Source organism: Hoplias malabaricus, chromosome 11 (genome assembly GCF_029633855.1).
Source record: "Hoplias malabaricus isolate fHopMal1 chromosome 11, fHopMal1.hap1, whole genome shotgun sequence".
Taxonomy (NCBI): domain Eukaryota; kingdom Metazoa; phylum Chordata; class Actinopteri; order Characiformes; family Erythrinidae; genus Hoplias; species Hoplias malabaricus.
Window position 1 is genome coordinate 23,005,266 of NC_089810.1, and position 25,925 is coordinate 23,031,190.

At 38.2% G+C, this 25,925-nt stretch overlaps 1 protein-coding gene across 2 annotated transcripts; it reads left to right on the forward strand.

Moving 5' to 3' along the window:
- Window positions 1-196: 196 nt before the first annotated feature.
- On the forward strand, window positions 197-23,239 carry kiaa0513 (KIAA0513 ortholog). Of its 2 annotated transcripts, XM_066684753.1 has the most exons (13): window positions 197-315; window positions 8,988-9,474; window positions 10,445-10,544; window positions 10,769-10,842; window positions 11,647-11,717; window positions 12,285-12,489; window positions 13,250-13,290; window positions 13,711-13,789; window positions 14,037-14,114; window positions 16,377-16,406; window positions 19,207-19,287; window positions 19,759-19,853; window positions 21,108-23,238. In XM_066684753.1, exons 2-13 carry the CDS (start codon window positions 9,095-9,097, stop codon window positions 21,155-21,157), a joined length of 1,284 nt encoding a protein of 427 aa, XP_066540850.1. In that variant the 5' UTR covers window positions 197-315; window positions 8,988-9,094; the 3' UTR covers window positions 21,158-23,238. The 2 variants fall into 2 exon arrangements, with proteins under 2 accessions (XP_066540850.1, XP_066540851.1); XM_066684754.1 differs by lacking the exon at window positions 16,377-16,406 and having other exon boundaries at window positions 21,108-23,239.
- The last annotated feature ends 2,686 nt before the right edge of the window (window positions 23,240-25,925 follow it).

Below are 25,925 nucleotides of genomic sequence, written 5' to 3' on the forward strand. Positions count from 1 at the left end.
CTTTTCATTTCTCATGCTGTAAAAGCAGTGCATTCATCTGCCCGGGAAGTGAGCTAAATAAAGAGAGAGAGAGAGAGAGAGAGAGAGAGAGAGGATGATGATGATGATGGGAACCACCAGCTCATTTCTTTCAGCCGCTCGTGTCAGACTTGCGCAGTTTGCACGCAGTGGTCACGTGCCTTCTATCGACGTCATCGGAGTCTCCCCCGCCTGGTCCTGTGTGCGTGCGCGCTCCCGCTGTCTGCTGAGAGTGAGAATCGGGAGCGCGCGCGGAGTGGGCACACATATCCTCGTCCGGAGTGAGACTCATCTTCGGTGAGTTAAAGCGGGTAACACCTGCCGTGAACACGGGGTGCAGCGTCTACAGACTCCCAGAGGGCGCAGGGGTGTTTGTGTGCTTGTGTCAGTCTGCAGTTTCTGGGTATTTCTCTGTAGGGTTTGACTGAACGCGGTGGTGGCTCCCTCCTCACCTCATTTCGTTGTGTTTCATTTCGGTCCTCAGAAGTCATTTATCATCCGATACACTGCGCTGCGTCCACTCACTCGGTCACTTCAGGCCTAGGCTCTGTCTCTCTCGCTTTCATTCATTCTCTCCGTGGTGGCCGTGTCTCCTCAGCTTGTCTCTGGAGCCCGTCAGCCACCAGTCGTCCGCGCAGCGTGTGTTGTTTACACTGTGAAAGTGGGAGGGAGTGAGAGAGGTTTCATTTTAGAAAACCTCTATGGAGCACGAGCTGAATAAAGCTAAGACGGCAGCTTAGGGGTATTTTATAGAGGTTAAAACCTATTTCGACAAACGACTTCTCGTATAAAAAACGTAAATAGACCACAGTTGACTTCATAAACCACTTAAATGTGGTAGCTGCCTCCGTTCCTCTTTTCAGCCTCTCAGTTGATTATGTTATAATTACAGCGATCAGCTATAACATACATTTTTTTCACTATTTGTAGTTCTACAATAACATGCTGTAGTCTCTGTTGCTCTGCATACTTTGTTTGCTTCGCTTAACTCTGTTCTTCAGTGGTCAGGACCCCAACCAGACCTCAACAGAGCATCAGATTATCACCCTTCATCAAAGGACACAGGATGCTGTCCACTGAAAGCTGTTGGCTGTTCAGTCTAGCAGTGACACTGAGGGGTTTAAAAATTCCAGCAGCACAAGACTAACACATTACAACTGTATCATTGTAACTGCACCTTAATAATAAATGCTCTGTTGTGTTTTTGTGGAAGTCCTGACCCTGCAAAGATCAGTTTACAGAGTATTCAGAGGAACAGATGGACTACAGTCTGTAATTTTAGAACTACAGGGTGCACCTATATGGTCAGTGAAACTGAAAAAATGGACATTGAGCGTAGAGCCAAAGAGAGTTTTAAAGTTTTGGCTGATCGGTGTATATGGACATGCTTTATGTCAGTTCAGTATAAATTGCATTTTAAATACAGCAAAATTGTCCTTCACATCTGCACACTTAGAACATATTTCATTATCCTGAAATAGATTGAAACACCCTGTTTCTCAGGGTCCTGGGTTCGATCCTCGCCTCAGGTCTCTGTCCGTGTGGAGCGTGTTTGTATTGTGTTCTCACAGTGACTTCACAGGTTTCCTCTGTGTGCTCTCACAATCCAGAAACACATGTTGGTAGGTGCATTGGCTGTACAAAACTGTCCCCAGGTGTGAGTCTGAGAGTGACTGGGTGAGTGTGTGCATTCCTACCTTGTAACCAGTGATTCTGGGTAGGCACCAGTCTCCCTGCCCAGGATGAAAGGGTTATGGAAAATGAATGATTGAATGTCTTTAATGTCCTTGGACAGGGATAGTAATACATGCTGAGATACTGTCAACAACAACCCTCATGGAAGTTTCAAGAGTGACACAGTCTAATGGCACCCAAATTACAGAACCCCGCATTTCAGCTTCAGTTGAGAGAATTAAATGAATGAATGTGTATGGATGGTGTTTGAATTTATGCTACTCGTCAGAGAATGTAGTGCACCGTGTGCAATTGCTGTGGTCAGTAAGAACGCTCACAGTCTCCCCAGCCTTAGTCACGAAATGCTGACCTGGTGAAGCCACTTCTTAGACTCTGTGCTCTGTCACATTGCTTTTACTCTCCCACTCCTTCCCACAGATCCATATTTCCACTTGATTTACTCTTCTGAGTGAGCTGTTAGATTAGATGAGAGAGGTAAAAGTATAGTACTGCTAAGTGTTATTATGACAGGCATCAAATGGTTTAAAATATTTCTAGAACATTATTCATAAAACATCTCAATAAAGGAGTGTTGATCTTAGATCTGGTTCCTCTCGTATTCTCAAGGAAATTTCTAGTTGGGAGGAGGTCCTACTTTTACTCAGGGAAACGTTAAGAATACAGACCCCATGTCAGTTTCTAATTTTGTCTGTGTTTTATAAAATTTCTCATTGACCAAGAAACAGCTGTTTCAATCAAATCCTCTTTTCTACATTTTTGTTAGATTTGGAATGCACCATGTCTTCCTGCCTGGGAGCATTATATAAATACCATTTCTTGTGGATTATGTGGGTATATCATTGCTCCTGCCATCAGGTAGATCTTGATAGGGAAGCACAGCTATGTGTAATATTTGTGCAAGAATTGAGGATGTAGAGAGCTTTGGGAGGGGGGCCTGTTCTGCGACAAGACCTGTGTGTGCTGTCATTTTCACATCCTTCCTATGATAATCCTGCAATAGTATGCTTCAAACGTCACAGTGTGATCCTAGATCAGCGAACGGTCTTATTCATAGTCACCAGGTACACAAGGGCTTTTATGCCTGCAGACATTTGTACGAGATATTGCATAAGTACTGCTAGCGCTGCCTTCTTGTGGTTAAACCTGAGCAGATAGGTGTAGACTGACTGTAGTAATTTTATTAATCCTTTAAACACCCTTCTCTTTGTTCTGTGTGGAGTCTCTTTGAATGCCTTGGTTTCATCATCAGTGGAGGAGGAGGGCAGGGTTGGATGAATTGCTTTAAGAGTCTAGCCCTAGATTGAGGCAGATAGATTTCTGTCTTAAATATACGTGGACCTCAGCCCTACATACAGCACTACACATTCTTCTTCAGCATCTGAGAAAATGATATAAAGTAGTGCTGGGTAGTATGCCTGCTAATGAATTTCCATTATGCCTTGATTATGGTTAATGATCATTTTGTTTTTGTTTTTTGCCCTCAAAGCTTGTGCTGTATATACGCTCAGGTGTTAAAGCTGGGATATTTTTTCTAATGTTGCTAGGAGCTTTCTTTTATGAGCCATGTACCATTTATATTCAGGGATGTGATTGTGTTTTAAAGCTAACATCTACGATTGTGGGGAAACACATTTCTCTGGTTTGTTTATGTTCAGAAGCGCTGTCTTTTTAATGTGGAGCAATATATTTGAGTGGAATAAAATGACTGCTGGTTGAACGTTGATGAAGTTGAACTTTTCTGTACGTTTTTATTCACCGCTTGAATTACCACAGAGTCTCATTTGTAACTCAAGTTGTTTAGCTCAGTAGCAATTTTGTGTGTGTATACCTTCATGCAGTTAGCCGTTTCTTGAATTTGGAGACATTTTTTAGCCATTTACACATTAGTAAACACATTAGACTGATATCAAGCACGCAAAAAGACTGGAGAGCTAACAAATAGTGAAACATCCTCAAATGTGTCAAGTGTTGAAACAGACTGGTGGTATTAATTTTGGTCGCTGAACCTTTTTTGTCAGTGTTTACATTTGAGTTTATGTTCAGTGTCATCTTCACTAAAGTCAGTGAAGATGCAGCATTTTTCTTTGGTGCAACTGCTCAAGTTGCTTGGCTGGCCTCAGTGTTTAGGTTCTCCTCCATGTTGTTTCCATATGGCAGATTGGATGGGGCAGACTCACGTGACTACACATGGTATGGTTTTAAGGGGAGAGTATATAAGCACACATTAATATATATATATATATATATATATATATATATATATATATATATATATATAGGCAAGATTAGAAATTTTAAATTTCAACGTATTCAGTTAGATATTCTGAATTAATTTTGATTCACATTGGATGAATTGCCCAGCCTTAATATCAACTGCTGTTGATTTAATTTAGCAAGTCCATGCAATAGCTGGAGTCAAGGTTCCGGAACCACACCTGATTTTTTTAACTATATTCTTTAAAACAAATAATAATAAATAAATAAAAAATCTTCTTAATGTTTATTTGTGAATCTTGCTCTCTGTTTCCTTGCTAGTGTGGCCAGCTGCAGCAGTGATTAGCTTATCATGAGCTCTGTTGCTAAGGGGGTTTCTTTTTCAAGGCTGTAAGTTGATAAACTAAGTGACCGATAGGTAATCTAAACATCAATGTGGCCTCTGTCTCAAAGTCCTCAACGTCCAAAGCCAAAGACTCCTGCTTAACATCTTTTTTCTTTGTTCATGCATGCTGTGACAAATAAGCAAAACAAGAAAATTAGCTTAAATTGTACAGAAAATTATTTAGCATTTTTTAAAACCCCAAGTGATGAAGAGTGTCATTCTACCCACAGACTCCAGAGAAAACAAACTGCACAGTTTGGTGCAAGACCTACAACACCTAGTCAGTAACTAATGATTTGAATCACCTGTTTAGTGAAGTAATGATTAAAATTGTGCATTACCATTCTGTGCTGGAAGCTTGCCCTACAGGATGTGCAGTGTAAAGTGACTTTTATAAGCAAAAAAGAAACTTGTGCCTGATTTTCAGACCTGGATTCAATACTAAACTGTAAATATAGTGGAGTTTTCTCAATTTCACTCCCAGAATATATCATTAATCATAGTAAAGCACCATTAGCATTGCGTTTGGATTAACTAGACTAAATCCATATCCAGCAATCTGGCCCAGTTCTAGATTTAGCCTTTGTCTTTATCAGCCTGTTTCAGACTTCTTAGTCGGAATGGGTTATTGATGAAAGGAATGTTGGAGGAATACTCTGATATCAGGAGATTAACTATAACAGCCATTAATAGCTATTAAAGCCCATTCAAAATTACAAATTCAAGGCCTGGTAAAAGGCCAACCTTTGTTATAGTTGCTCTTGGCCCATCCTGCAAAAAGATGATAGCTTAAGCCCATTTGGAATGCGTGAGGAATCGGGAGGTGCAGATAGAACTGGAATTCTGGCTGGACAGCAGCTCTCTCAGATTTGGCAGAATGCTTCAGACTCCAGAGCCTGGAGATTAGAGTCCTTTCATTCTCAACCAAGCAGTAGATCTGTTTCCTCTGCACATTCAGTAGTAAGACAGTGATGCAGAGCTCTGTGTTCAAATAAAGAACACCTCTGCACACAAGAGTAATGGCTTGGTAGAACATTTTAGGCAGTTATGCATCTCATTATAGCTTACACCGACTGCACTGCAAAGCATAATGTGATCTTTACAGTATGCAGCACACAAAGCCTCTCAGAAATGTCTCACTATTCTGAATCTGTGATGATGGAAGATGGGTTTTATTTCCTCGGGGAAAATGAACGAACACGTTGCATAACAGTTGCGCATGTATCACTCTCAGATAAACCTCTCTGTGTTTTTTTTTCTTTTTCACAAGATAAGCATATTCTCTGCTGTCGTTCAAATCCACAGTGAAGTTACTTGCACCTGATGTCAGTTCTTGTAAGGTTTTTGTTGAGTTAAAAATGATCTAGCTTTTCTTTTATAGGCTTCAGCGTTGGTGGCATCATTGTCTCTATGCTAATTACATATTATTCGCCCATTTCTATGTGGTGAAATTAAATTCAAATGATAAATGAATGAAACAGCTGCAGAAAGCCTGATATGCAGTATGTTTGAATCTCATGTTTGAGTGCATCGCTTATTTTTATGCCCTTCTGACCACCCTGACCTTGTTCAGTGGTACACAAAGGCCAAATTAAACTCACCCCCTCCACCCACTTTTCCCCCCAGGGCCATTGTGTTTTTCCCTCCCATTTATTCTCTTTTTCTACACAGCGCTAATTCTCCATCTACCTCTTCACTTTGATCTTTCTTGCCTAAAACCTACAGATCCAGTGCATAGTCACTCGTCCTCTGTAGCCTCTTATCACAGGGGCTGACAGCACCAGAGCTAGCTCAGGGCCTTGGGGCGAGGAACACGGGGGCGTTTTGACGGACAGGGAGCAAGGGGGGTGGGGAGAATATAGGGGATACACAGAGGCTGTTTTCCAGTTCAAGGAAGCAGAAATACTGCAAGCCGTGTAGTTGTTCAGCCTCTGAATAATAATAATTAAAGCTTTAGAAATGCATCGGTGATTCTTGATGTCTTGATATGAAGGCTGGTGGTTGATTTTGGAATAAACGATTCAGCTATAATGAAATTTAAGGTTATGCTTTTTTGCCGCTATTTATCAAAGTATTTGGCTATTTTGAGCAAGCTGTCTGTTGCCGTTTGAATAGGTTGTCTATGCAGAATTTTTATGTTTATAAGTTTAATAATTCTGAATCATACCAAATGTTATGTTGTGTAATGAGAAATATTAGGTCTAATAATGCTGATAATAAATATACCAGTTGATGATTCACCTATACCATTTTGTTAGAATAAATTAAAATAGACTGTAATGACATTATATAGTGTTAGGGCTGGGCAATTAATCAAAAATTAATTGACATTGACATTCAGAACTTCTAATCAACATAATTTTGTCTATATCGATTATATCAATTATTTTTATTCTGTTATGTCCTTGTTGTGTGTTCATGTACTGTCCCTTTACAACCATGCTACCAAGTTGTAGTTATGTGATTCTGCCCCTATCTGCCACATGGAAGAACCTAAAAATACCATGGTTGACCAAGAGACTCGAGCAGCTATTACCAAAGAAAAATACAGCCTTTGTGGTTTGGACGTGCTGTGTTTTGACTATGATTAAGACGACAGTTTTCAAAAAACAAGAGAGGAACAAGCTCCCAGCAACATATTTACAGTACAAGCCTTGTCAAAATATGAGGGTCAAAAATTCAAAAACAAAATAATAATTAATTATTCGTAATCGTGGTAAAATGTACAATGGTATTGATTTACGCTCTCATCACCCAGTACTATATAGTATACACAACAGTAACAAAAAATAAGAGTATGTGCTGTGATTTGTTTTTAATCTTTATGTAATGTATTCATTTTAATGATGCTGTACTCCCAGTCACCTCCGAGTTCTGAGCAGTGCTGTTTATGAAGGGCAAGTGAAGGTGTTTTGCTCTGGGGTGGTGTTCATGCGTGGGCATCGTGAATCTCAGAGAAGTGATTTCGTTACTCAGAATCAGCAGAAACATGCCTCTCACTTGCTGGGAAAACAAAACCATGGAGTGCTTAGGGAGCAGAATATGTAACAGCCATACAACATACAAGGGTTCTGGCCACGTTGAAGATATTTATTGTTGCTTTGTGGTAGTGATTCACCTGCCCAATGGTGAGAGGACGGGGCTTGTTACCGGAACGTTGCTGGTTCGGTCCTTGTGATCGGCAGGAACATCCATGGCTGAAGTGGCCTTAAGCAAGGCACCTAACCATGAAGGATGGCTGCCCGCTGCCCTGGGTGTGTGTTTTCACTGCCTCTAAAGACTAGTGTGAATGTGTGTTCACTGTCATGGGTGAGTTCATTGAAGAGGTCACATTTCAATGAACACTGACTAATTTGATCCACAGAGGAAAATGAAGACATGTTCTCTGCAATCGTCCAAAATGAAGTAGATATTGCCTTCCAAGTGCCTTTTGCCCCAATACATTCCTTGTGTGTGTGTGTGTGTGAGCCAAGTCACGCTTCTGCAATACTGTGTTACATAATCATCTGTCCTAATACCATCCTCAGTATCCCCCGGCTGTGCATGGGATGTGCTTTTCCAGCTTCACTCTGAAAGGATGAATACATTTTTTTTTTTTTTATAAAATGGCTTGTGTGTCATTAAATCAACAGGGATTTGCTTTTCTGAATATATGAGCCAGAACCTTTTCAAGCTCAATTACTGTGTGATCGACTTTGCATGAGAGTGAAACAGATGCTGTAATCATATGTTCCAGATTAGCCTTACAGGAAACAGATGGCATTCTCTCATGGACGAGATGAACTAACTTCCCGAATGTTATTCAGAACCTCTTATCAATATGCATTAGCCTGTGAAAACGTGTCTCTTTTAAAGACTCCTGTAGTATGCTATAGCTGTAGAACAGCACTAATGTCATGTTAGAATGCTTGTTGTTAGGGGTGGGCAGTATGGAAAAATAACGTTTCATTATATGCAAAATTTTCACTATGCATACCATTGTATTTCGAGAAGCAGACACAGAACACTACATGGCTTCCATGAGCACATCACATCATACGACATTCTCAGATCAACCACATTTGGTCGGCTGTTGTGTGATCTTTGGCAGGATGCTTGTTGATGGTTCTTTGGCTCTTGGTATAGACATGATACACTGGTACAGGTACAGCCCACACATGCAGCTATTTCTGAAACACTGGCACTATACCTCCAGGCTCCAACTATCTGTCTGCGGTCAAAGTCGCTCGAGTCGCTCCGTTTACCCCTAGCTGCAAAAGGTTGTCTTTGGTTGTGCAGTGGACAGATCAACACCTTGATCTTGACATAACCACCAATCAGGAGCAATTTATAGAGATCATATGCCACATGCCATGTGATACTAACCCAGTAATCATTCAGTGTAGTTATGAAATCATCTGGAAGTTTGTTTGGAAAAACATTGTGGTACAAACCTTGTTGTCTGGTTATGTGCGGCACTCATAGTAAAGAGATACTAAGGGAATATCTTTAGAAGGGCTTGTTTGCAATAATGCTCAGTGTTGCCTCATGCATTAGTCATCCTGCAAAAGCACAGTTGTGGGTTTGCAGGGAAGAAAAAGGAGGAAAGGAAAATAGCGTGAAGAAAAACAAGTCTTTTTTATTATTATTATTCTTTTACGTTAACACCTTTGCCTATTTTCTCCCTGCATTTCAGGTTCAGCTGCGTTGTGGGAGGCCAACGTGCAACACTCCTCTCAGACTATTAGTTGAGGTGTGCCCAACTGCATTAGTGTCTCCACTGTACTGCCCTCTTGGCTCACCATGGAGGGTGCTGCAGTGGAAAACCTCATAGACTTTGACATGCCTTCGTGCACTGAAGGGGCCGCACCCTCTGCTGCTGGCCTACCCACTGGGGCTGACTTTTTCTCAGCTGAGCCTCTCATCCCCGAGCCAGCAAGTGCAGCCCCTATGAAACTCCCAGAGCCCATTGCCCCGACGCCAGCTATACGTGAGGATTCACAGGATGCAGACAGTGATGCCACAGAGTCTGCAGACAGTGAGAACGAGGGCACAGACTCGCCCTCCCACCTTTCAGAATCCCGCCGGTCATCTTCCTCATCCAGTCACAGTGCCGAGGACCCAGATGTGACAGAACGACGAGAATTCATGAAAGCCTATGTAGAGAAGTTATTTCATGGAAGGTGAGGCAGCGAGAACCTTGCGCTTTCAAGTCAAGTGGTTTTTGTTTTCAGTCTTTAGTATAATATACAATAAAGTTAACATAGTTAACTTTAGAACAGTGTGGTTCTTCAGACACATTGTGCAAATCATTTACAGCCCATTACACAGGGCTATGTAAAATGCCGATATATATACTACATGTGTAATGAGTGCATAATATGCAAATAATACACCAGATAATAAACCCAAATGACAGTAAATGTGTGGGAGAAGAAAGACACATCACATCACTGACAAGACAAGACAAAACCGCAAGACAAATGAGTGGGTAGACACCTCTAGCTAAGTAGTGGTAACTAGCTCTAGTCCTAAGCAAACAGTTTTCATGCTGTCATACTGTGATCTAATTAATCAGTTAATTAATCTAATCTAATGAATGCAGGAAAAATATATATACATAATTAATTATTATTATTGTTATTATTATTATTATTTTTGTTAGCTGCCGGTCATTATCTTGATACTCTTTGGATAATCTATGAGCTAGCATCTATGATTTTAGGGTTAAATATAAGTTCAAGTTTAGATTTCAGTTTAAAATTAAGGATAGAGTTCAGTTTAGATTTACATTTAACAAATTTTGTAACGTTAAACCTAAAGTTTAGTTACATTTTAAAGACATTTAAACAAGCTAAGCATCAACAAACCTTCTGCAGTAGACACTCTAAATGTTACCAAGGTTTTTCTAGGAACTGCACGTCTGCAAAATGAAAGTGTTTATTTTTAAGTATAAGAATATGAGAGCTCATCTAGAGCTAGTGTTTGCATTTAGGACTGTGATAACATGCAGAAGGGGAACTGCTTCTAGTTTAAGTTTCCATCCCTGAGAACAATATTGTACTTAGCTAGAGTGTATTTAGTTAAAATATAAGGTTGTGTTCATCAGCATTGTTTGTGAACTGATCTTGACCTAATTTCTCTCTCTCTCAGGGAGGACTTTGACCAGGAGGAGAAAGCCCGCTTTGGCGAGTTGTGCAGTGGAGAAAATGGCAAAGGCAGGGAGTGGTTCGCAAAATACGTCAGTGTCCAGGTATGAGAGGAGAAATAGCTTTTTAACCAGAGTCAGTGTTTGGAGGTTTATCCTCAGAGTATACACATAGTACATCAGAACACTCCACAAGTAAACTGGGGCCAGCAGGGTGTACATTGTCCTTATTAAAAGCAACTCTTTGGCTTCAGTGCAACTCAATGATATACGATAGTACTACAGACATATGGAATACATTAATATGATGAAATTTTCTTGTTTTACAGCGCTGCAACTCCAAGTGTGTGAGTGAACAGACGTTCTATAGGCTAGTGCAGTCTTTTGCAGTCGTTCTGTTTGAGTAAGTGTAAAATCAAAATCTGAAAATCTAGTCAAATATAATACTGGAAAATAATTTGACCTTTCCAGCTTTCAAAGTCCCTCCCTTTTGTTGAGATTATGGCGTAAATGATCAAACGTCATGGAATGTCATCATTAGAAATTTCCTTACAGTGAAAAAGAAATTGTGAGAGAATATAATTTCACAAGACATTTGCATTCAGAGCTCATTACCTGAATGCCAAGCCCACATCCTCCTGTTAACCCCTGCCTCTGTAATATGATTCATGGCAGTGAACTGTGTCATTTTGAAATGTCAGGCACTATAAATGGCCCTCCAGCAGCTTCTTTAATGAGGCCATTTGACTACACATTTTTGTGTAGCGTCTGATTCTGCATCTAAAGGAAACATGACATTGCTGCCACCCCTCAGGGAGTTTGCCTTGGGTCTCAGTCTGTTGATCTAGCTGAATGGAGGGAGGCTTTATTTGTGTTTTATTGGGATGTAGGCTTATACATGTGTAGCTTTCTTGGAAGTCATACTGCAACTGAATTTCCTGAAGACTTCCTGTAGAATGTCTCTCTCATTCTCTCTCTCTCTAAACACACAGACAGACACACACACACACACACACACACACACACATATATATATATATATATATATATATATATATATATATATATATATATATATATATGTGTGTGTGTGTGTGTGTGTGTGTGTGTGTGTGTGTCTGTGTGTGTACAGTGCAGTTTAAATTGTGAATTGGTGCTGTTAGTGTGGCATGAACCCCAGTTTACCTCAGTTTTTACTGCTTGACAGATGCTACCAGATGGATGATTATAGCCCTGCCAAGCACATAATGACCATGTGCTTCACATACTATTACATCGGTAAGACATGAGATATCATTAAACATTCAAATGTTATTGAATAAAAATACATTTCCACAAGCATTCTAAAATTGGTCACTAGCCTAATACATTGGAACCTGTGCCTTTTATCTAATCCTAGTTTTGTAAATTTACTGTCTTGATTCCACTCTCCAATGTGGCCCTGTATCTTCCATTTGTTTATAGGGATTTTTTTTTCATTTCAGTATCATCCTTGGCTTATTGTTCTGGACCTGAATTTCTTTTGTAACAGTAATGAAAATATAAAAATATAAAATATGAACTGAAATTATAGGTTTATTTTGCTAATACATGAAAAAAGATAGTTAAAGGCATCACCCTTTTTCAGCCCTGCTTTAGCTCCTCTTCCGTTTACTAGGCTCTGATTATTTGGACTGGGCAAAATTCAGGTTTATTTTACTGCCCTCTACCAGTGAACATTTACTGAACATATTAAATATACTTGCTTGTTTATTTTGGCAAATATTTAAAGTATATTACAAATTATTTTGTGTGTGTGTGTGTGTGTGTGTGTATGGCTCTGCATGTTAATCATCCATCTTTCAGGAAAGTCACACCTGTCACCTACAGAGCTCCTGGAAAAGCCGGGTGCAGGTATTGATTCATACCTGCGCAGTGGGAAAGTTTGGCTCTCTGGCAAGAAGGACATTGCTGAAAGAATGCTGAAAAATACAACTGCTAAGACAGATATGAAGAGCTTCTTTGGAGGTCTGGAGAGCAAGCTGAGGGGCCCCTCCTTTCGCAAAAATGAGTGAGGAATCAAGCTTGTCCCTCAGACTTTACTTACCCTTTGAAGACCAAAGCTCTCTGTTTAAAACTAGCTAGCTACTTAAATGCTGAAAATATTGGTGCAGTGTGCTATTATACTAAAATATGAACAGAACATGGAAGTGACATGCTGACATGTTAGGAGATAGCTCAGAGTATTTTACTGTACTTTAATTTACCAATAGCACTTATATCTATCTGTATAAATGTTGTACATCAGTGAGTTCCTGTTCAAGCTTATCAGGCATATATTTATCTGGGTTTATTTTGGTAAATTAGATTTCAAAGTGCAAAATAAAGGCTTTGCTTAGCTTAGGGCATTTAAAAATCTTTCCAAATTCTGTCCATGTAGATCAAAGCATGCAGTGAATTTACCTAGTAAAGAATAATCAAAATCCAAATCCGAACGACAAAGTGCAATGCAAATGTAGTATGCATCTATGCAAGGTTTCTACTAATTTTAAAAAATGCTTGTTACACATGATAATAATATATATATATATATATATATTTTATCATTGTCACTTGTCAAACCAGATTCGTAGCTTTGCTTACCCTTGTGATTCTAGTGTACAGTTGAAACATGAAAAAAAAAAAAAAAACCTTGAAAAAACCTACGTGTCTTGGCTGATTTAGAGAATCTTCTCAGAGTATAGTTTTACAAAAAGTCATCCACAGTTAATTATTACTGAACTACAGTGGTGAGTTATACTGTTAGCCAGACTCTTTTTTTTTGCCCACAGTGAGGCAGAGAACCCAGGAGAAGGAAAGCACAAAACACCAGGTACACCATTTTTCATTGATTTATTTGTTAACTTGTTAGGAAGTTATCTGCAACAACAGCAGCAATTGTGGCAAGACCATTAGAACTGTACTCTTCATTTCTATTTCCACATACCTTTATATGTGGGAGTACATGTCAGAGGTTGAACCAAAAATCTTCAGGTTTCTGGTCCTTTAATCCACAGTAATCCCTGTGTTTTGAATGTTTTAGATGCTTAATGACTGCTCTTTAGCAGTGCCTCCCTTGCTTGACTGAACTCCAGTCTGTCCTTTTTTCAGGAGCAATGTTGAGTGTTTGTCATTGCTTGCCCTGAGCTATAATCATGTCTGCACATGTTTCTGAGACCTCTTCAGAACTGTTCGGGCTCTGATGGGTGTTTGAGTATGTGTATGAATGTGTGTGTGTGTTTATACATTACAGCATCTCCACCTGCATCACCAGATAAAAAGGAAGGAGAGAAGATTTACTTGTACACACACCTCAAGCAGCAGCCAATCTGGTGGGTGGTCCATAATAATAGCAGGTTTTTTAAGCTGTTGTATTGGTGTCTTAAATTGCTGAATTCCAGTATTGCCACACAGTTGTGGTGTATGTGATCATCAAAAGAGGGCATATGATAAATCATACTATAATTTGTCCAGCGCAAACAATACTTGATCAGTTCTGTAAAGTAGTAGGTCATAGTCATATGGTCAAAATTTATCACTGTCACCTTTGTAATTTATCCCTTCTCTTTTTTTTCCAAGGCACACCTTGAGGTTTTGGAATGCTGCATTCTTTGACGCTGTGCACTGTGAGAGGAACAAAAGATCACCTACAACAAGGTGAGCATGGTTAAAAAAAGTTGTATCTTTGAGTGAAATATTGTTTGTTGATTGCACACTGCTTAACCAGTATGTCATCAGCTGTTAAATCTACTCTGTCTTTACACAGGTTAGCTTTATATAGGAGGTCAAACTTGTAGGATTGTGATTGTAGGCCATATATTGCTGCACATTTTTTCATCCAACAGTGAAAAGTGACCACTGCTGACCAGATTTGACAGTCCTGAAGTTGTCTTTTTATTTGTCCATATCTTATTCATACTACTTTTAATGATGGAACATTTACATTCTGGCATCTGAGGTTTCACACACGGAGTGTTTCACACAAGCTGCACTTTCTGTAAGAAACAACAATTCTGATCAATTTGTTTCACACGCATTGGCCTTTGACATACTATTCATTTGGGATTACCCTTCCAATATATTTTTCTGAAGGGATTATGCAGTCAAATGTTACTTTTTTCAGAAGATATCTAAACATAGCACAAAAAGTAAGCAAATTTGTGTTTGGTAGATTATTTCTTTTTTGTAACAATGCTTCTTGGCAATACATTTTATACCATTGGAAAGTCTGTTAATTTCCCTTTTAAATAGTGCTACTTTTGTAAGGAACATGTATTTGTGGGATGAGCAGTAGAGCTGAGTGTGTGGGTTGCGCCCATGAAAAATGTGCCAAATCCTCTCTGCCAGTGCCAAACAGATTATTCTGCCTTTGACTCGTTTTGTGTTTGATGGACTGGGTGATTGAAGTTTGAAGAAACAAGACGTATTGGCAATTTAACAATTTATTCATTTAACAAACAGGATCCTCAGTAGCGTGTGGAAAAACCATACACAGCCACAACAGCCTGGCACCTTCTCCTCATGCTGGTCACACACTGCTGTGGGGTGGCATCCCATTCTTCAACCAGCATTTTTTCACAAGTCCACCATCGTGGTTTTGTTGGTCACTCTGGCACCAACAGCACGCCCATGCTGATCCCACAAGTGTTCATTGGGGTTGAGGTCAGGAGTTGGCAGACCGTTCCTCTCCACTCCCAAATTCTGGAGGTAGTCTCTGATAAGCCCTGCTCTGTGGGGCGAGCATTGTCATCTTGGAGGATAAAATTCGGTCCCAGACTGTGGAGATATGGGATTGCCACTGGTTACAGAATTTCATCTCGATATCTCTCTGCATTGATATTGTCTTCGATGATGACAAGCCTTGTTTTTCCAGTGAGGGAAATGCCACCCCACACCATCACACAAAATAAGCTGTTTGGCATTGGCAGAGAGGATTTGGCAAATTTTCATGGGCGCAACCCACATACTCAGCTCTACTGCTCATCACACAAATGCATGTTCCTTACAAATGTGGCACCATTTAAAAGGGAAATTAACAGGCTTTACAACGTTATAAGATTTATTGTCAAGTATCATTGTTACAATAAAGTAATAATCTACCAAACACAAAGTTCCTTACTTTTTGTGCTATGTTTATATAAAAAACACAATACTATTGGTTATCCATGGGCGGGCTACAGTTTTTTAGGCTAGCAGACCTATTAAAATATATGTCTGCAGCATGAAATTTTTAAATGGTGTTTAGTTGGAGAGCAGTCCTGAACTTAAATTTTGCTTTTTACTTTTTTTTTTTTTAAATGGTTTATAAGTTCTTGCTGGTGTTCATGGATTAGGGATTGTATTATCATTTATGTCATTTTATTATCTGCATGCAAAAAAACAAAACATGCACATTTGGTCCACGTCTAGGCTTGTTATCATGTGCCCCAAAATGCAGCATTGTGCACAGAGGTCGTTTCTGTGAAAAACACCTGAGAAAAAGTGACATATGAATTTGAATAAGAAGCCAACCTCATCTTCGTTGGCTTAAAACCTCAAGTGACCCTCCAGAGCTGGAACTGTGTGTGACAGCTGGGTGTAACTCTGTACGCATTTCAAGTCATGTGAATCAAGCTGTTTGTGAAAGAGTGTGAAAGTAGAAGGGCGTGAAGTCACTTTTGTTATAACTGTTTAGCAAGCTCTGCTTAGTCATGTAGACTGCCTAGGTGAGAAAGATTTGTGTGTGTGTGTGTGTGTGTGTGTGTACCTCATACTTCAGAATTTTGCAATATGCTCGGATATTTACCATGCTTTCCAAGCTCACCTTATGTGCCCTGTGATAGACACTGCTGCACCAATCTGCTTATCAGCCTCTCTTTCTCTCTTTCTCTCCATGCTATTCTAACCCTTTGTCTCCTTGTGCCTCACTGCCTCACACAGCCGGACAGCTGGGGAGGAGGAAGACAAGAGGTCTGTCCTTCATTGTGTCTGCTGGCCTGGACACCACTAGACAGAAAGGGGCCAGGGGGAAATTATAAAATCATAAAGCTACAGAACACAGTCAGGCTCCAAGCTGAAAAACATTGTAAAAGAGGAACAGTTTAGTGTCCTTTGGCCTTGTAGGAAGCAGGTTTTAAACTGCAACAAAATGACCTCCTTGCAAGTGAAAAAATCTTAAATCAAGTCAATATAGCAAATATTTTTCATTCAAGTGATTTTTTAAGCAAAATTTGAAATTCAATTATTTTAACTTGTTTTAACTCATTTTACCTACAACCCACATTTCAAGCAAAGTTAGGAAAATTTGTTCAAGGCGTTAATAAACAAGATCCTGTTAGTGTTAGTTAGCTGGAACCTTTATATACATGAGAAAAATACAGTAAATCTTTCCAATTTCAGTCTTTGACCAGCATGATTGCATTTAATAAATGAATAACATATTTTTAATTTGATTCCTGCAATAAATTCTAAAAAAAAAAAAAAAAGGTTGGGACCGTTATACTCAAATTACAGTAATATATAGAAACAAGTACATTATTAACTAATGAGGGTATCATAAATGAAAATAAAGGAGTGTCCACCATGGATTTAGTCTTTTTTATTTAAAGTGGGGTGTGTCTCAGCAGGTTTTGCAAGATTTCATGAGTGAATTCTGAAGAGTTCAACATTTTTCTTAATGCAAGATTATACTTTATTAAAAGACATAAACATAAAAGACCTGCCATCAAATTGACTTCTTTTACTGGGAGAGGATCATCAGGCCTAATTCTGTACATGCTACAACAACATGGCTTCGTAGATGTGCATGTGCTTGACTGGCCTGCATCCATACCATATTAAAATAAATAATCTTATGCCATATTTGTTCAAGTAATTAATCTAGTAAAATTCACATACTATATTAGCAGATAATGTTGTTTTAAGATATCAAAGAGTTGTTATGCTTGAAAAACAAAATTAGTGTGTGTAATTAAAACAACTAGTGAGATAAGTGCATAATTTTATAGTCAGAATTATATTGTGTACATACTGACGAAATGTAATATCACAGCTAGATCTACCTTTTAGAAAGGCACCACATTACACACTTCATCAGTATTGCAGAATAATGCTGGGGAGTTTACAGCTGCAAAGTCATCCTCCGTAGTCTGCAGAATGAGAGTCTGGCAGGAAGTTGCGTAAGAAGTTGATAACATATTTGCTGAGCTTTTAAAAACAGAGGAAACCATACCCAGAATGGCCTCATAATAACATGCTGTGGGTTGGTTTTATATTGTAGTATAGTGCTTGAAATGTCACACTGCCTGCAACTGTGTATATTTTGCCTGTCTAAACTGTGGTCAGTATATATGAATATGGTCAAATTCTACTGAATATGACATTTGAATAGCATTTCAATATAGACACATTGATAATCATTTTTGCTATAATGAAAAAATGAGGTTTCTAAAGGATTTCTCAAAATGTTACAATTTTTAATTTTAGACTACAGCCTTCTTCATTATGGAGCTCATACGAAACCAATTTCAAGGCCAGTGATCAAAGAGCTGAGCATGCCCTGACTGTTCATTAGTTTATTAGGCATATGTAGTGTATTAGTACATAAGACAGCTTCTGTAAACTTCTACATGTTGAGCCTATTTTTCAAACATCTGTGAGTCTCACAGAGTATATTATATTCTTTTGAAATATGTCATGGCCCATTAAGTGTCTCATTTACAGTGCATAGCTTTTGCACACATGGTGTTGTTTGATGACTGTGCCAAGCCAGCAAACTGTTTTTTGCTAACTCACTGGTAGTTTCCCTTGGTCTTAAGGCCATGGTTTCTGGGTAGTAGTGTCTAGGTTTTTCCCTTGGGCCAAACTGCTCTCAGTGTGCTGAAGTCTTTGTATGCTAGGTATTTTTTTATGTGGATCATGCACTCACTTATCACTGCATGCACTGTGCAGGCCATTTGCATGCTAAGTGTCCTCTCTCTTTGTAAGAATATTCCTTCTATATTCTGTTACTATTCAAGCACTTGGCTGAGATTATCCCTAAACCTGGAAAACCATCTTCCTTATGCCATACACCAAACCAACATGAGTCTTATCAGTACTGACTAATTATTATGAGACATAGATAAATGCTGTTTTTAGATCAGCTAGCAGGTGCTGATTTAAAAAAAAAATTTAACATTATATTTAAATGGATAAAAAAGATTTTTAACTAATTTTAACATAATCATTTACAAGATCCAGAGAAGAAATGTTGTAGCATGTTGGTTGGTATTCCATTGCTAACACAGAGACGCATAATGCATAGTTTTATTTCAGGATATTTGACATCACATGAGGAACAGCATGATATACAGCAGAGGAACTCTGCTATGGTTATGTGGCGTTATTATTGTTTTCTTTTTTAGTTTTATCTTCATTTTTACTCTTAACCATAGCTCTGCACTAGCAATACTACTCAAATTGTTGGGTTCAACTGGTGTAACATGCTCTGCTGAATTGTGTATGCATGAGTGCTAATGTCATGCTACATTAGCATGTCTTTTGTCTGCCCTTATGCATTGCTGCCCATTTTCATGATGCTATTCGTTTCAATACACCTACCCTGTGCTTTCTTTAGAGCTTACCTTACAACTGAATTGGGTTTTTAAATGAAGAAAAGCCCATGGCAGCCATGTCCCTGTGCTTTTTTTTAGTCTCCTACTTACTGTGGGCTTCTATAAAAACAGTGAATTTGTGAATGGTCTCCAACACTGAGCTTTGACTTCCTCAGGGAAAAGTGGTGTCACATGACTCAGGAAGAAAAAGACGACAGCTCCAGGATTGATGAAAATATTACCTTTGGACAGCTGGGGTGAGTGTTGTCACATTTAAATATAAAACATTGTAAAACGCAAATTGTACATATGGGTACATTCTAATGATTGTCTTGCTTTACAAATTAACTGTTGATACGTGTCGAGACGTTATATAAACACTAATCTTGAATGATCTCTTCACATGTAAAAAGGGAGAGTTATTTCTTTATATCTGGCATTTTTTATAATTGGATTTTGTGATTTGAGCAGTGATACGACAGATATTAACTGTACCAATCCTGAAAAAGGAATTTGGGGATATTTTTGTAAGTTCAAGGATGTTATAGCGATTTAGACCACATGGAACACTGTGGATGGTTTGTGGGTTTGGATTACTCTCTGAGATTTATTGGATCATGCTCACACCTGTGCTTACTGCTGTCTACTTATCACCCAAGATGTGTTAATACGAAGTGTGAATATTGGTGTCAGGGTTTTGATTTTGATGCTGCTAATGTGTTTTACAGGACATTCACCCATAATATGCTGGCATTTGGCTTGAGTAAGAAACTCTGCAATGACTTCCTGAAGAAGCAGGCAGTTATTGGAAATTTAAATGAAGGTAATTAAAAATTGTCCCTTATATTCTATACATTACAAATAAACACACATTCAAATAGTATACTTTTTTTTTCAAAGCTGGTGACAGAAATCAGGCATCATAAAACTGAGTGTATAATATTGTAGTCAAACTGAAATTAACATATCATAAAAAATAAATTTTCCTTGGGTATTGATTTGCCTCATCATTTCTCTGCATCTCTTTCCCCCATGTTTTGTTCTTTATGTTTTGGCTCAGTAACTATTCTAAAAACTGTTGTTACAGTGCAGACCATATTTTAGTGACATGAAACACAAATCATTGCTTTAAAGAATTTGGACCCAGTAAATTTCTCTAGAATGGACCATTTCACATCAAACCACTCTGAAATCTTTGAGATAAGTATTTTTGAAAACTGGTGGAATTCCCCTTTAATATAAAGGCCAGTATAATGCACTCTTTCAGACTGTACAGATATCGTATTAGGAGAAGGTGTTTTTGATGGCCTTAAGTTTGTGGTGGAAAAAAGGGAACACTTACTAAATTCACTGCTTTTTTCAGTAACACCTCACACCCCCTCCACTATATACTGATCAGACAGTGGAGAACCTTCAGCAACTGACTCATTTAGCTCCACTGTCACAAGGAACGGTACAGGAGATCATTTCCTTCAACAGCCACCACACTTTACAAATCATTTTATACATTATTGTGTACTGAACCACTATAGGCTCACTGAGCACTATCAGGATATTGTAATATCAATATGCACTGCCACATTGACTATGTTTCTATACATATTACACATGTAGTAATAGATGTATATGGTACACTTTTCAGTGCACAGCCTATTTATCTATACCTTTTTCTATACTCACTGCTATGCTTACAATGTGCTCTTATGTATATTCTAATTTAACTTGGTTATTGTTTATTCAGTGTATGTAACTGTCATATTGGTCCTGTTTACAGTACCATTTTTATCTACACTTACAGTTTGTTTATACATTTATTTTTACTGTAGTTCCATATATATTGCAGGTCAATTTATTGTCATTATTATTGTAGTTGGTTTTATTTTAGCTATCTTATTTATATATCTTCTATTTCATGAATACATTTCTAATTAGGTTACCTTGCTCTTGGTTTTCTCTATTGATTTTTCTTCTGGGATCAATAAATCGATCCCTCTATCGATGTATTAGGTCTATCTCTCTAGAATAAAATTTAAAGAGCTGCTCCTCATTTTTGTTCTTATTCTTTCCTCCTCTTTAGAGCAATACAAGCTGCTGAGTGACCACATTGAACAGATGGCTGTGGAGTGAGCAGCAGATCACACCTGTTCTAATGTACTTCCACATTCAGTCCAGTCTCCCTTGTCAGTTGCATAATAACTAACAGCACTCGGCATCAGCGAGTCCAGCTGCAGGCCTGCTTTTTCCACAATACACTATTTAACAGTAATGACTTGTAAAATGTTCCACTGCCTCACCTAATTCCAGTGCTGTGAAATATGATATGAGTATACACCTACTCTGGTGCCATGTCACAGAGATTATATGATTCAGAACTTATATATCAGTATCTGATGGATCAGCCATATTCTTGATGGTTCTGTCTCATGCAATAAATGTACAGTATATAATATAACCTACATATCGCAGTTCAGATAATATGCAGAAAGTGTCCTTTACCTGAGTGAAACGAAGCTGTAAAACCCCCCAGCTCACCTTTCATGTTCAGAGTGCAGTTTAACTGATTTTCCCATTCGTCCTCACCCTGCTGATTTACTGATTTGCTGCATGCTGTGTTTTACACATTTTTCAAGAGCTGAATATATACTTTTCAGCTGTTTTAGTCATTTAAAATTTTAAGTAGCTCTCTTGATATTGTCACAGCATAATGAAGTCTACCGTATCGTGAGAGTGGTTAGCCCATCTAAACAGTTCTAAGCCTGTCATTTTACAAAATGTGACCCTATATCTAGCATGTGTGAAGCAGTATTAATATTTTTTTGTGTTTTGTGTCTCCTACATATGGTGTGCTGAAAGCCTCCAAAGAGAACATTGTAAATCCAGTCTGTTTAAAGTGCCTTTAATGAGTTCCTCTTTTTTGTTCAGTGTTGAAGATGCAGACCCTCACGTTCCCATGATACCCTCCCGTTTACCGTATGGCTGCTTAAGATTTCAGAGACAGGAAGTAGTGTAGTAACATCAGCATTTCTCTCTATACTGTATGTGCACTCCAGCTCTGTGTTTGCAGTGTTTACATATTGTGGTTATCATTTGTGTTCGATTAGGTCAGGCCATGTTGTAGTGATCTAGGTATCAGTGACCTCCTGAAATAGCGGCTATTAGTGTCGCACAATGTTGTGTTCTGGTGTTCAGAGCGCATGTGTGTTAATGTTGTCCTATCAGCATGGTAAGTAACATTGCTAATCGTAGTGTAGTTACATTTTGAGCCAACAGAGGGCGATCGTGCTACTCCACTTTGACTACCAAGCTGTGGAGGAGTGTTAACCACAAAGTGGGATATTCTGGAAGATTTATGGATTTATTGAAGTCTCCTCGCGTGAGGAAAAGCAGAGTTAATATATACAGTTTGTAAATACAGAGCTTGTATCACCATGGTCGTTTGTATTGCATCTGATGCAGTTTTAATGATGGCTGCTTCAAAAGGGATCATGGATTATTAACTGTTTAAGTTGTACAGTGTTTGTGTCGTTACATGATGTGCATGGACATAAGGATGTGATGCATTTATTTTACTGGTAAAATATGTGCTTTGCAAATCATGATGTAATTCTTAATGTAGTGAATTTCATTGTGAATGGATTTCATGTGCTATCTGAGTTAAATTTCCCCTAAGTGCCCTCAAATTCCCTACTGGAATGTACCACTCAGAACATGTACCCAAATGTCATAATGTGTATATTGTGTTTGTAATAAAACAAACCTTATATTATGAACCATGACTATTAGAGCTAGGCCTTCTCTTCTGTCTGTAAATCCACAGTAGCATTACATTCTTCCAGAGGGACTCCAGGGACCTTTTTTTAAAATCTTTAAGCTAACAACAGATCATTTCAAATGTCTGACTGTCCTATGTTTAGAGGGACATTTGAAGTTTGCAGAAGTGGCAACATATAATATTAAAGACTTGTAACTTTGTATTTTAACATGAATTTGATATTGTGTTTTCCCAATGTACGAATATTATATCTTAGTACTTTTATGAGAGTCCTAGGGTAGAGCTGCCTATTTTCATCAACTAAATGAAAGCCATTGGTTAGACTCTTAGTTTCAGTATACATTATGGGGTTTTTTTTTATTTGTTATTATTATTTTTTTTTATCCCACTTGGAATTATTCTCTTAAATGTACCTTAAATTTATCCTATTGGAAATATAAAATTTTGTTGATTCCACGGTCAGTCCCTAATTATACAGGGCAGTCTTAACCTCTGGGAGAGCTCACTTGACACTATGTTTTTATATAGAGAGGAAAAAATTCAGATTGAATTAGTTTGGGAATTAAAACATACTTTTAACCCTTGTAAATCCATCCAGATAATGACAAGAATGTGGTTTTGCACTGCTTTCAGAGCTGAAATAAAACCGGCATCAAAATTACATTTTATAAAATTGAAAAATTATTAAATGATCTCTTTTATTCACTGAATTATGATCATGGTCATTGTAAGTCTACACAGTACCACTGGGAGCAAGACAAGAACATACCCTGGACAGGTCAACAGTCCATTACAGAGCCTTTCAACACTCAGCCAGTCAAAATGAATTATTATGAAAAATGTTAATTATTATGTTTTACAATATTTTCTGTGAAGGCCCCAGGGGTTCCCCACTTTCCATGATCACAATTCCTTTCAGCAATTTGTCTTATAGCTCCATCAAAAGTCCAGGCATTTGTCACTATTTTTTAGTAATGTACAGACATGTGATGGTACTTTCTGCCTCAGTGTGTGCATGTGTTCATGTGTCCCTGAGTATGACCAGGCCGATGCAGCTCAATGTGGGAGCATTTAAGACTCCCTGGTTGAGGGAGCTGCCAAATGGCTGCCATGGCTGGCTGAGTGAGTAAACAAACAGCGGTCACGCTGGCCCACTCTGATTGGACACACAGTAATGAGCTGTGAAGGGCCAGACACTGGTGTCACACAACGAGAGCTCCACTCCTGCTAATTAGTGCCAGACCCCAAGCTCAGCAAACGCTTCTTATCTCGTACATCACTCCTCACTAATCACACCCTGTGATTTGTCATCTCACACACACAAACACACTTAAGTGTTCTCCTCCTTCTTTGCCTCGTCCTTTTTACTGTGTGTCTTCTTGGCATCTTTTTAAGTGAATTGGTGAAACAATGCTGAAATTAGCATGGCTCATAATAGAACATAATAAAATTACATTCATTAAACTAAGGCTATTTTCAAATGTAATCACATAAAGAAAGCTTTGGAAGAGGGAATAGGTCTAGTCCTGCACTATGTAATCTAAATTAATACTCTCCATTGAAAGTATTGATTCCTTTATTGAGAAACTAACCACTGTTTTGTGTTCATTTACTAAATTATTTGTACTACTTGTACTACTTGTTTACAGTGCCACATCAAAATATGTCTGCAACAAATACACCAGATATCAAATTTTCAATAACCATGTATTATGCACAGAAGTTCCCAAATACAATGAAACTCGAAAATTACGAAATCCCACCTACATACATACAACTAAAACATTTAGTTAGCTGGCTGTGGTCAGTGAAGTCGGGCTATTGAAAGGGGATTTCCTAGGTTCCTGCACGTCTTGATCCCACTTAGATTGGTTCAAATTTCCCCCAGGATTATGTGTGAAGCAGTGAGCTGGGTGGTCTCTGACAGGGGGTAACACGTCTGTAGTAATGAATACATGGTACACACAACACACACGTGTGAAAGTACATGTAGATTTGCTTCCACTCATATACATCACAGACACATCTGGCTTTTACAATGGACATGATTGTTTTGAGCTTAAGTTGCATAAAAGAGGCTCCACTTTATGGGAAGTGTGTGCAATACATGTGTGTTTACATTGTAATCACATCAGAATGTATTCTAAATAATACTGCGCTTTAACGCTTTTGTGCTGTGCAGTTTCATGTAGGAGAATCATTACACACCACTCTTTGTACTGGATGTTGAAACTAACATTATAGAAATGTAAATTTGCTATTTACATTGGCTACAAGGGGGGTAAGAAATATTTCCACTGCTCAGTCTAGGCATGTCCATTACAGTATATTTCCATATCTGTGTGTGGGATGGGTGTTTATTATGTCAACAGTGTTGTGAGTTCATACTGAGAGTACAGTAAAAAATACATTTTCAATGTTCCCTGTAATGTAGGAATCAGGTGGACCTTGGCCTTGAACAAATGAAGAAAGTTAGCCTCTGACTTCCTGACCTTGCTATGACCGCTCTGCAAGTGTCAGTGACACACGGCAAGTGCAAAGGCAGGTAAAATTTGTACACATCCTCTGCAAACGTCTGCAGATTTTGTAATGGATCATGGAATTTTATTTGCAATGTCATATTTAATATCAGAGTTTTAATATTACCTAAAAGCTACATAATACAAAATTCTATACACAGTTAGATAATACAAGATGTTTACACTATGTCAAAATTTCTAAATAAATGGCAGTTTATCTGCTATGGTATATTTAATATATGAGGTTTAATTATTCCTAAAATGTACAAGGTAAATTCATATTCATATAATTTAAAAATACCAGCTGTGGATTACACATTTCTAAACAAGTGAAGGAATAGAAATGCTCTGGACTGACTTCAAATGAATGCTTATTGCATTAAATAATATTCCAATGTTATTTAGGCAGTCATTTTTATTTGTTAAATATTCATTATTATTATGGTATTTTTTTATTGACTATTTTTATGTAGTACTATTTTGTTGTATTTACGTGTATATATATATATATATATATATATATATATATATATATATATATATATATATAATCTTTGTCACATAGAAGGTTTACCTCCAAAACCACACTTAATGCTAAAATAAT